The sequence below is a fragment of the Numenius arquata genome, chromosome 3 (assembly GCF_964106895.1).
Source record: "Numenius arquata chromosome 3, bNumArq3.hap1.1, whole genome shotgun sequence".
Classification (NCBI taxonomy): domain Eukaryota; kingdom Metazoa; phylum Chordata; class Aves; order Charadriiformes; family Scolopacidae; genus Numenius; species Numenius arquata.
The window spans coordinates 22,154,988-22,167,482 of NC_133578.1; the positions used below are offsets into that span (position 1 = coordinate 22,154,988).

The 12,495-nt window shown below is 40.1% G+C and overlaps 2 protein-coding genes across 3 annotated transcripts in view; one reads left to right on the forward strand and one right to left on the reverse strand.

The window, feature by feature from the left end:
• The window catches only part of ABCB11 (ATP binding cassette subfamily B member 11), a 45,349-nt gene that overhangs the window by 21,586 nt on the left and 11,268 nt on the right, over positions 1-12,495 (reverse strand). For both annotated transcript variants that reach the window (XM_074145099.1, XM_074145098.1), the window contains exons 7-14: positions 12,201-12,334; positions 10,184-10,355; positions 8,275-8,399; positions 7,327-7,501; positions 4,914-5,027; positions 2,769-2,879; positions 1,692-1,817; positions 677-880 (exon numbers count right to left, since the gene is read on the reverse strand). In XM_074145099.1, the coding sequence (XP_074001200.1) occupies positions 677-880; positions 1,692-1,817; positions 2,769-2,879; positions 4,914-5,027; positions 7,327-7,501; positions 8,275-8,399; positions 10,184-10,355; positions 12,201-12,334 (1,161 nt within the window). The remainder of the gene's footprint in view (positions 1-676; positions 881-1,691; positions 1,818-2,768; positions 2,880-4,913; positions 5,028-7,326; positions 7,502-8,274; positions 8,400-10,183; positions 10,356-12,200; positions 12,335-12,495) is intronic.
• The window catches only part of DHRS9 (dehydrogenase/reductase 9), a 29,684-nt gene continuing 28,791 nt past the window's right edge, over positions 11,603-12,495 (forward strand). Inside the window, exon 1 of the mRNA XM_074145100.1 lies at positions 11,603-11,707. The gene's annotated coding sequence lies outside the window, so the exon portion shown is untranslated. The remainder of the gene's footprint in view (positions 11,708-12,495) is intronic.

Here is a 12,495-nt window from a genome sequence, read left to right on the forward strand (position 1 = left end):
CTGGAAGTGCATAGATGGAGGATAGAAAGTGCATACTGACACTAGTTAATGGTACTTGAGTCCTGTCAGTCAGGTTCACTGTTGTAACATGTCCCTTTGAGAAGCTACTTGGCAAAATAACACTCTAGAAAAATAAACAGCCCAGTGGCCCAGTACTATCAAATATGGGCTTAGTAAGGAGGATACCATAGGACTGATCCAAACCCTGTCATCATAATGGAAGGAATAAGGGAAGAGGGAACCTCCAGCTAACTTACAGAGCTCATACAAGGAGATGAGGTTGTAAAGATCAGTACAGACCACTCAAAAACATATGCTGGCCAGTGAGAGTCTGGGATCTAAATTGCTTTTGGCCTGAGCAGAAACAGATCTCCATAGCATGAAAAATACATATTTTAAAATCATGATATGATTATTACCACGATACTGAACATTGTGCAGATGATTCCTGAGGAGCTAACTCTTCTCATTTTGTGTGTGTTTGTTCGGTCTTTTTAACTTGGTGACATACACATAGTAAGACCTAATTAACTCTAGTCAAAGGATAGGTTGCTGCCTGCTATCTGTATTAATCTGCACTTTCACCTGAGCACAAATGGCTGCATAGGGGAAGGGACAACAGGTTTCTCTATTTTCCCATCAAATTCTGACAAACATTGTACGAGGCACAGCATACCTGTGGCAAGTCCATGATGAAATTGTAAGCATTGGCCTGTTTGGCTGCTTTGATTATGTCTTCCATGGTAGCCTCATCCCGACCATAGCGAATGTTCTCAGCAATCGTGGTGGCAAACAGCACTGGCTCTTGTTCAACAATACCAATCTGTGAGCGTAGCCACTGGATATTAAGGGAACGAATGTCGTGGCCATCCAGGGTAATCTATAGAAGCCATTTAAAACATGAACACACAAAAATAAAAAAAATAAAAAAGGAAAAAAGTCAGGGCCATTGTCCCCTCCAGTTCAGAGACAAAGACAGACACAATGGAATTGAAGGGCCTATGATGCTGTGTTTCCATGACCAGTGTAAAAGTCAGCTTTCATACATAAAATATGCAATGCAGTGGCAGTAGTATATGCTAGTTCTTGGGCCTAGGATTTGTGCTCTTTCATTTCATTTCCCAATATTTCTTTTTGCTTGGCCTCAGAAACAAAACCAGGTGGAAAGTAATCATCAAAATTACGATGATATGTTCACAATAAATTGGCTCTTTGTCTTTTATACATTCAAATACAGGTCACTATATATATGATTTGTGCCAACTGGGAACATATAAATGGAATGAGACTGTTAATAGATGTAATTCATATTCTTAGCCAATCCATTACTAAATGGTAACTGCATATACTAAAGCTACATTATGGGATAATGATTACGTGTTCAATACTGTGTTTTCCAGAATGGAAAATGATTTCTCACTCCTAAATTATTGTGTCTACAGGTATAGCTTTCCCTCAGATTCAGCATTGAATTTTTATTTTCTCCTAACAGTTTTAATCATTCACATAATTATTTTTGATGAGACTGTTCAACATTCCCCTGAAACATACAAGAGGATATTTTGCTCTTTTAAAAAATAAAATGAAAGAAAATAAAGTTAGGAATCTTCCTTCCCACATTGGAGAAGAAACCATGTCATTCTTTCAAGTCCCTAGGTCTAGAGAAACACATTCTAGACCGGTACTCTTACCATGCCATCAGTGGGGTCATAGAAACGCTGGATTAGCTGTATTGTTGTACTTTTTCCAGCTCCACTAGCTCCAACAAAAGCTGTTGTCTCTCCTGCTTTAATAACCATATTAAGGTTATCCAAAATCTGGAGAGGAAAAAAAAAAAAAGAAACAGAATCCATCCATTCTAATTCTCTCACAGTCATACAACAAAGCGGGTATATTCGGTATCTTAAAATGGAGATTCCAAGCAATCTCACAAAACTCAGAACAAATATTACGAAGGAGGAGAAAAAAGAAGGCCAAATATATTTGCATTGTTTGAAAAGTTTATAAATGCAGAGCACTCTTTTCCACGTCAGGCAGGCAGATTTTGATCTGTTTGTTCCTGTTGTTCATCATTAAGAACTAGTCAAGTGAATACCATTGGAGAACTCGGTAATAAATCCCCTTTAAAGAACACTGCACACGTATTATGAATGCCTTTTAAAGCATTGTATTAATATTAAAATTCTTTTAATATTAAGAATATAACAGTGAAATTATGTAGAAAAATCTGATACTTCCTATGCTTCTGTCTTTAGAAGTAATAGCATGCATTTGCTTGTACAATAATTTGCTTTTCCAAGGAGAATTTGTCAATTCAAACACAGTAGTAGAGAAATAATGGGGTGTACAGCAGATGCTCCTGTACCTTTTCTTAGCATTTTAATGGGTCACATGACATATCCCCAGGGTAATGGAAAAGTTTTATAAAATCTCCTTGCACGATTCATCTCATTACTTTGTGTCCTATCCTAGCACATGTTGATACAAGTGAATAATTGATTGAAAGAGAAGTTGTATGCAGGTGAATTTGTCTGAAATTACTATGAGTCTGTGTTCAGCAGCAAGGAATATGTATGGCAATGGATATATCATATCACAATGGTAAAATAAGCAGAATGGTAACTAGAAGAACCCTTTAATAGAATTATTCAGTCTACCTTTAAACAGAAGGTCTGGCTTCTGAAAAACAAACTCTACTGAAAATCCAGAAATTGCTGGCAGAACCGGGATATTTGATTGTTTACAGAAATTGTGTGAGGAATAATTACCTTTACTTCTGGTCTGGAGGGATAATGGAATGTTACATTATGAAATTCAATTTCACCTCGTACTTTATCCAGCTTGTAGCCTTCTTCTGACATGCAGTCAATGACGGGTTTCTAGGATAGAATTTATTGTGTTATTTACTTGCTGTTAAACAGCCAACACTGCTACAGTAGATAAATATTCCCAACATCACACAAAACCCCGGCACTTCTGTTTGAACAGCAGTTGGCTGCACTGAACCAGCAGCAGGCTCCGCCCTGGGGCTAGCAGGCAAGGGACATGAAACTGAAGGCCGCAGTGACAGGGGAGTTGTCACTGGTGGGTGGTACAGGCAAGATGAATGCACCTTCTTCTCATTTGAAGCTTACTGCAGGTACCACAGTCAACCACTCCACTAGTTTTTGCTGGAACAGAATAGCTGAATGAGTGAAGCATTTTGACTCAGTTAATTTACCCAGCTTCTCAGGAATAAAATGGCACTACTTCCCTCATATAAACATTCTCCCACAGCACTGAAAAATCAATTAATTGCTGCAAATCTGCACGTTTTACCACTTTGGATTTAAAACATCCATCCTTGCACACACAGTCCTAAGAGCTGTAATCCTCTCTGGATTCGAAATTTTCCCATTAAGTTCTTCGGGTCTCATATACATTTGTCCAGGCTGGGGTACTGTGGACTGCTAGACATGAGCAGAGAACTAAGATAAATTTGAAGAATTCCAAAGAAATAAAATTTTCTAAGGATAGATTTTTGAAGTGTGGAATACAGAGAATGAATCAAACTATAGCAATATCAATGTTTGATAATTGAAATGTGCATGATTTTTTATGTAGCCTAACACATTGAAGGGAATTTTAATACGAGAAATGTGTATATTCTAAGATGTTAAGAACACCAAAAAGATTGGCTCCTCTTTAGGAATATATCATGCTTAAATTCAGATACTAAGCTATGAAGAAAAGTTTCACTGATCTTGCAAATGGGAAGCTCAGCCTGGCTATAAGTTTAGTGCCAGAAAAAAACTTGTATCAGGGCAGAGCTGTGCTTTTACTGTCTAATCACAAATCTAGAAAAGCAGCAAGCAGATGGATCTAATTTTGTCACTCTTTCTCTAGACAGACGAAATCTCACTTCAGTTTTTGCTTTTTTTTACCCTAAGGTTATCTGACAGCCTTATCTTGAATTTTGTGATTAATTCTTACTGTTGCAGGTCTTCTGTGTTTTTTAAATTTTTCTCTAAAAAGCACTTCCCTTATTCATCTGTTTTTCAGTTTCTTTTAGAACTTTAGCTTATGAAGTACTTTTATAAGGCATATGTGTTATTGTTATTATAGAACATTGAAGGGTTACTAAAAAGTCCATTAGCATTACCACAGCCCCTCTAGTCTTCTTTATATACCCTTATGTAATCTGTAAAAGACAAGCAGCATTTTAATGTGTTTAATTTTAATGTGTTTACACAGCTTTTAGCAGAATAAAGTTTGTCAATGACCAGAGATACTATATAGTGCTGAGAAATCAGCAGTATTTTGCCAACCGCTAAGTTTATTCAGATATAGAAAGGAATTCTCATCAATAAATGCCAGTGGCCCTCAGACTTTCTCATATAACCTTATTTCAAATATCTATCTGTCTAGATAATATCGTGACTAACATTTATGACTACTGCGTGACCAGTGCCTGTGCTCATTTGGTCTCATTTTAACTCAGAGTAGCTCTGGGACAGGTGACAGAGGCCACCTTTGCCAGTAATGCCAATGGAACCACATCTTTTTGTGCCATCTGGATGCTGGGAGCTAGATGCTTACCTCAAGTTTGGCTTCAAGGTAACTATTAGTTCCTGCCTGTACACTTTCTGTGGGCCAACACTGATGAGTAATTATACGTGAGGAGAAATGAGAGTAAGAAACAGCAGTACCTGAAGTAAAACTTCATTATTCAGAAACAGGCCACTTAAGAAATCTATTTAACACCCTCTCTGAGCCCATGCACACACCACTAGACCTTTCTATTGCACAGTCAATTTTTCTTTAATTGCACTCATTTTTCCTCATTTACACAGTAGATAAAATGACTACCTCTTAAGGCTTATTTAATTATTTTTCCACTACAAAGTGACACATTTTAGAAATTCATTACTTACTTTATCTATTGTCTCAAAAATGTTTGCTGCAGCCCCACGGCCAGTGGCAAAGGCTTCCAGACATGGAGATGCCTGGCCAAGATTTAAAGCTCCTACTAAAACACCAAAGAAAACCTGAAGAAGTGGAAAAAGAAATTAATAAAATATGACAGCACGCTTTTATTACAGTTTAGAGCTTAGACAGGCAAATCAAACTACAGTGGCTTAGTGGCTTCTTGTGCATCAGCTGAGCTGCAGTGATTCACTATATGAGCATAATTAGCCCACAAGAAAGCAAACAAATGCATCTTGGAAAGGATTTCACTGTCTTTCACAACTTTGCTTCCAGGCTGACGTAAATCAACTTATCTCATATTTGCCCTGACCTAAAAACCTGCGCACCCAGGTATTTACTGAGGTGCCACCGAAACACCACACATATGCAAATGTATTGGTTTTCCATTTTTACAACAAGGAGTGAGCTGCATTGTATTGTAAGTCTAGCTTATTCTTCTCAGTGCTAACATACCAGGCTGTGCCTGTCAGAACAAACAGGCTTTTTCCTAGAATTTACTCTGCTTTATTCCTCCTTAGTTTTTCAGTTATAGAGGTCGTTTAGGCAGAGCAGTTTATAAAGATTTGGATAACATCTTTGGTGTAGGCTTTTGGTCCATTTTTTGCTTTACTGTGGCTGATAGTTTGAATATTCATCCTGAGCACTGGGAGAACTGGTACGTAATCCTTTGTTGTAGTCTGGCAATACCTGAGAAGCAGTCAAGGACTCAGCTAGCCTTTTGAATACAATACAAACAGCAGTCAGGATAAATGGGCAAGCTGTATAAGGAAACACTACTGTTGAGAAAGAAATAAAAGTACACAGGACTCCGTTTTCCCTTGCACTATAGTGATGTTTGCTGAGAAAATCCCCATGGCTAAAGTGGAAGAATCTACTGTATACATACTGTGCACTGCAAACATCTACACTGTGATATTTAGACCATGCTGTAAGTTCATACTCAGCTTTACTACAAACTCATTTTCTTGTGTGAATGAGTCTCAAAGCAATTAGGTTATATGCATGTCAGAATCCATCATGAACATGAGGGAGCAGGTTCTGCACATTTGTTAGAAGAAGGGAAGGCAATGCCTAGTGTATCTCAGTGCAATATGGCTGGTGCACAACAGTTTTTCAAAGACCACGAAAAATATATTTAAATGTTTTGTATCTACAAACCCTTCCTCCCCAACCCGCCCTGCTAGACTAAGAGTGTATGGTAGAAAACATGAAGTACAAGAAAGTTGACTGGAAACTGAGAGAAGAAGGGGAGCATAAGAGAGAGTCTCTCCACTGACAGCTACAATTTTTCAGCCACAGGTTAGATTCCCACCATTTGCCATTTGTCATTTGGAAGCACTGAGCTATAGTTACCTTGTGCAAGGCAAGGAAATTGCTCACTTTGTTTTTCACAGCACTACCTTGTATCAACTACTGGTGTGAAGGGCAGTTACAAATGATTTCCTGTGAGGGACATCCTTCTTGAACAGAATGACTCAATTTTACAATGTTTTCAGAGTAATTTACCAAGCTCCATTTAACAGGAAGTTTTGCACTGCAAGCTGCTGGTGGTTGGGAGCTCTTATGGTGTGCAACAGTCAGAGAAAGATCGGAAATAGATGTCTCATCAGAACACCCAGGACTTACCAACATTCAGGAAAAATTTACTTGTGGTCTGGACTGGAGCCTGCCATTTGGGCAGTCCTGGCTTAAAGCAAATAACCAAAATATCTGTAGATGTTCTTTTTATTGCATTTATGTATCAGTGTCTAAAGCGTCTACTGTGCAGAAGTGGACGCAGGAATGCCACGCAGGTTAGTAAGGTTTTACATACAATGCAGGAGCCACAGCCATGTGGCTGTTTATCAGCATATATGTTTACAGCTACTTGGTCATCTATAGAGCTGGTGCAATTAGCAACGGAAAATGGTGCTTCAAAGGAATAGAAACTGTTCAAGAGAGAGAGGTTAGATTTGATAAAACTTTCTTTGGTGATAAATCTCTTTACCATAATGAGCTTTTCCATCACCAAGTAAGATCTTCAGAGAAGCCAATATCCCAGAAGCCACATGCTGACCCACAAAATGGGAAAGTTAGTTTCAGGCCTCTGCCAATTGTGTAGCAGGCTCTCAAATGAAAGCATTATTCTGATCTCAGGAGGCAGCATTTCAAATATTTAAAATAAACATGGAAATTTTTTTTATTCTTATCCAATTATGTCATATATTTTCATACACATACTTAGTAATTATCTTTAAAAGACACATATAGTGTTTGTTACCACTGAGCCACCAGATATGAGAACACTACAAATATGTGTTCCAGAATCAATGTTTTAAGAAACAGTCCAGAATAGTTACATCAAGCTAAAATGAGTACCTGCAGGAGAGTGCCAGGTGAATACTCTTCTTCTTCAAGGACAAGTTTAGAGCCATACCAAAAGGCTAATGCATAGCACAGAAAAATTATAAGCCACATGTAACCAGTGAATAATCCCATTATTATTCCTTTCCGAATTCCCCAGTGCTGAGCAAACACCAAATTCTTATCATATCTGTAGAAAGAGAGAAAATATAAAAGGGGATGAAAAGAATTTCATAGAAAATTCAAAAAGAGCAAAGACCAACAAAATGAGGCGTCTTCAATGACTGGCCGTGCTACAATTAACAGAGGGTCCACATAAGGTGGATACCTCTCACTCTGAAGTGAGAGACCACTGCTTAAACCAGCAATGCTCCCAGATCATGAAATCCTCCTAGGTTCTAGAGTAATAAGCACAAGAAAAGCCACACTCACTCCAGATAACTCACCATGGGGTTTGGGGTTTTAGTAGTCTGACACAGTAGTGTAGTAGCTTTTAGTAGTCTGAGAATTTGGCCAATGCTTCAGAGCATGTCCTATGGCCATGTTATGTTTTAAGTGAATTTAAGAGAAATTTGCAGCTTAACATTATCAAGTCATTGTCTTGTAGCAACTAGTTCTCTTACTTGAAAGTACCCAGAGTTTTCAGATGTGCTGCAAATGTGATATATCAAACAATGTTTAGGGGAAAATTTGACACTATGTTCCTACAAGTGGGAATGACTTGAATATAGTATTACTGATATTTTATTTCACTGGTTAACTGAATCATGAAACTGTTTTTGCATATGTCATGTTATTTGAAACCTAAATTTCTGTAACATACATGCATATAATTCTCAAAGCTGACAGATGGACATTGTTGTAGAATTTAGAGACTAATTGCCGTAACTCTGAAGTGCATTACAGCCTTTCATTGCTACAGGAAAAAAGAAAACAGAGGCTTTACAATTTGTCCAAACAAACCTTTCAACTTCTTTCTTCTCCCCACCAAAAGCAGCCACTGTTCTGATGGCTGAGAGCACTTCATCAGCCACAGCTCCAGCTTTTGCATAAGCCTTTAATTCTCGGCCTGTTAGTTTTGCCACAGCCTACAAAAGCATAAGAAGTGCTGGTTACACCTGAGCTGTACGTGCAGACAAGAACAGCAGTAAGCAGTGCTGGCTGTCACACTGCGCTGGCTGTCATGACCTCTGCATGAGGTCACCTCCTCCGCCCCGGGCAGGCTTTTATTAGGTACACTGCACACTCAAAGACTTCTGTCTTCTAGCATTAGGACAAATACATCTGTATCACATGTTTTGCAGAACAGTTATCCCCTGGGCCAACAGCTCTGCTCCAGGTAGCTCGAAAGAGCAGCTGACAGCATCTGCTTTCCCTCCCTCCCTCCCTCTCTGCTGCTAACTGGGATTAAGCAGACTGAGGGTTTGTGCATGGTGGGAGGAAGGGGGAGCTTAAGCAGCAAGAGCAGTCCTTTAGCCACTGTGGCAGAGCCCAACTTCAGGAAGAAGAGGTAATGGTACTGATGGGGCAGAACAGAAACAGATGTGGCCACCACTGTGCTTTCTTTGTTTCTTGGGCTGACAGCAGACAGGTCCCTGCAGAGCAGCCCACAGCATGCTGGATTCCAAAAGCTTACTTAGGCTAAAAAAATGTTTAAATTAATGGAAGAAAATGTAGTCATGTACGATTCTACACAAAGATAACACATTGGCTTGGGAATGACATATTACTAGAAATTGTAGTGTGATTATTTTCTTTCTCTCTTCCAATACCCTGCCCCAGGCATCTGTTAGCCATTTCTGGAGAAAGGAAACGATGCTAGATTGACCTTGGGTCTGTTTTCTTTATTGTAAAAAACAAAGACTTGGGCTGGAAAGGTTTGTAAGTAGGAAGCACTTAACAGTGGATATGTGAAAGAAAAGAGATGGGAACAGAGAAATAAGAATGGAGAGAGTGGAAATTACAAGCATACAGGGGAATGAGCTCAGAAAGAATTTGCAAATGAAGGGAAGAGACATTTAGGGGTTTATTTCATTCCCTGACAGGATTCTGCTCTCCCACTTCACACTGAGTCATTATCCATGCCATCTACTTGCAGCCAGCACAAGGTGCTAAAGGAGGGCAGGAAGACAAGAAATTAGTCAGAGTTACATTAGAGGTTTGACAGCAAAATGACAGCAAACTGTTCATGATGTGGAAGTGAGATAGCCAAAGGGCTGAACCCAACCAAAGAACAGAGTGTGAGAGAGTTCAGAGGAGGAGCAGGAACTGCCCAGCCCTGATGGGTGTGGGAGAGGAGGTAAGAGGGCAGATGATCCTGCAGTTTCCCTCCTCACTGTCCTTCCTCTGCAGAGTGACAGGGAGTTTGTAGGGAGCGGATGGAGAAGTAGAACAGGAACAACTGGGAGAGGACGCAGCAGCTGCCAGGAGCAGGGACAGCTTGAGGTAAGTTTGAGCAGTTGTTTTCAACTATTTTACAGCTCCGAAACTTGATCATCCCTAAAAGTCCCTAATCTACATAGAAAAATCAAGCCCCGTGTGTAGTAACCATCTAAACCAGGTGTGTAGTAATACAGAGAAGATGTAGGCCAGGTTCTGATCTCGGCAACCGTAATATCCATCCACAGGTCCCATAGAAGGTATGCTTACACTCCCACCTTAGAAGCAGGATATATTATTCCAGGAATCAGAATAAGCAAAGCAGGAGCAAAGCCCAGCTCTCCATTCCCCCACTCCCAGTGCTGCTGTGACCATAACCTGCCTCTTTTGACTTCAAAGGAGTGTAATAGCCTTCTCTTCCACCAGTCCTCCCAGCTCTATGGCATGGCCTTCCTCATCATACTTCAACACAGACCTCTCACAATTCACTTACCAAGCCATAGACAGCTGCTCCAATCCCAAGCAGAGGGCTGACTGCAATGATAACCAAGGTCAATTTCCAGCCACTGACAAAGCCCAGTAGGAATCCACACACAAAGGTGGTTATGCGCTGGATAAAGATTGCTACTTGGTCAGCAATAGCCTCATTAATTTTGTTAACATCACTGGGGAAAAAGAAAAAAAAAGAAAAAAAAAAGCCAACAGAAGATTGGTGAGCATATCTTTCATTTATGTTGCAGGTCTTGGCCACATTTGGGTTAGTTACTTTCCCTTGGAGAGGGCCCTTCCTCACCCCTATTCTTTCCACCATCATGCCTTCCAAAGATCCTGGGCTACAGTGAGAAAACCTGGTGCTTTTGCAATGGCAGAAGGCTTTTATGCATTGATACTGTGGAAAAGGTACTGTCTTTTACCAGGAAAAGTTGTCCTGCCAGCAGGTTCATTCACTATCTGGTTCTTACTACTGTGCCCCAGTTTATTCCCAGAAGGGGGCAGAGACATCCCGGCTAGATACAGCTATCCGATAATGGAAAAACAGTATAGCTGATATGGCATCCTTCCTATCATGGGGCATTGAGAATGTACCACACAGTCTTGCTGAGGGGACAGGGAAAGGTAAGAGGGCTGTAACTCTATTAGTTCTACCTTCCCCCACCTCCTGGTACCTCTCTCCACCCTATCAAGTAGTTTGCTCTCTAAATGGGAGAGTGGGAAAATTGAGGAGGGCTTCTCTATCACCGGAGACAGTGGGAAAACATGACAGCTCTATCACATGTGGGACAGTGGTGCAGTGGTTATCATCATTGGACCCCTAGGCAGCTGCAGAGCTTGTTTGCTCTCCCTTATGCATTGCCAACACAGAAAAAATATCTTAGAGCAAAATAGTCATTATACTTCTGTCACTCTTGGCTACTACATCACCCCTGAGATCAGAAGAACTAGAATAAATAGGAGCAAGCGGTGTTGAGATTTAAAGTGCAAAGTTGTTAGCTCATTGATATATCAAGTGAAATTACAGTCCTCTATTGAAAAAATTTAGAAGTGTTGAGCTGAAGAACATGTTTATATTTCTTCTGGAGAATGTTTTTTGCAGTCAGGAAGCTTTTTGTAGGCACAGGACAACGTTGTTTGAAAAAACAGGGAAGTAAGTGTTATTTATTAGACAAATATATACTCATTTCCTACCCTCTGCCAAAGAGATTCTTCACGGCAACTTACACTTGGCATTTATTCTTCATAAAAAGAACACCACAGAAAGTCATAGATACCACTGGTAGTGAGTAAAGGCAAATAAAATCCCTTCAACTACAGAAAAATCATCTGCAGATGTGACTACTATTATACAGGCGTGACTGAGAAGAGGGAGCCATCTAGAGTCAGAATATTCACCTCGCAGCTGCCTTCAGCCTGTAAACAGGAACCACTAAGGAAAGGAGCAAGCCTTAAACTCCGTCAGGGCTAAATGTTTACCCAGGATAAGAAGGTTTCTCCATCTACCTTGGGTCCCTTTCTAAAGGTAGGTGCTTGTACCCTCTTTAGCAGAAGATTAAGCAAGGCTCACTCTTCTCTTTCAAAGGCCAACAAAAGAAAACTCTGCCCCTAATATAATCTTCCTTTCTGGGAAGTGAGAGAGGGTTCAAACCCACATCTCCAGCCTCAGGGGAGTGTGCAGCGGCAGCCAAATTATAGATTACTCTGAAAGGACTGGGCACAGGAGGAGAAGGGAAGGATAGGACAAGCTGGCAAAAAGACTCTACTCCAAACCCCAGCAAACACACCCCACCCGACCCCACATTTACTGATAGACAAGGGAAATAACTGTGGCTTAACAGTTATGGCACTCAGTTCGAAGATGGGGGAGATAATCAGCCTTGTCCCTGCTCCCAGGAACATAGCTGTATTTTATATTAGAAGGTGTTTGCCAAATGCCTAGTTGTTGGCACTCTGTTGTGTTTGGAAAAAAAGGGCAAAATGTTCTCTGTAGCATATGTTTTTTCTCGATTACTTACTCAGAAATTCGGGTGTTCAGTTCTCCTACAGATGTACAGTCAAACCAGCCTATATCCATTCGCATTACTTTCCTGAAATAAGCTTTCCTGATTTTCTGTATCTGACGAGCTGCAGCCATAACCCAAAAGCAGATCTGGAAAGAGCATAATGTGGCTTATAAATTGGAGTAAAGTCTTTCTACTCCCAACAAATGGGAAAAAGCAATTTGGCTATTGATAAAATTACTATTCAGGCAAAGTACATTCTAGCTATGCAAACACGATAGTTGTTTTATGCCTTTATTCTTTAAATAAT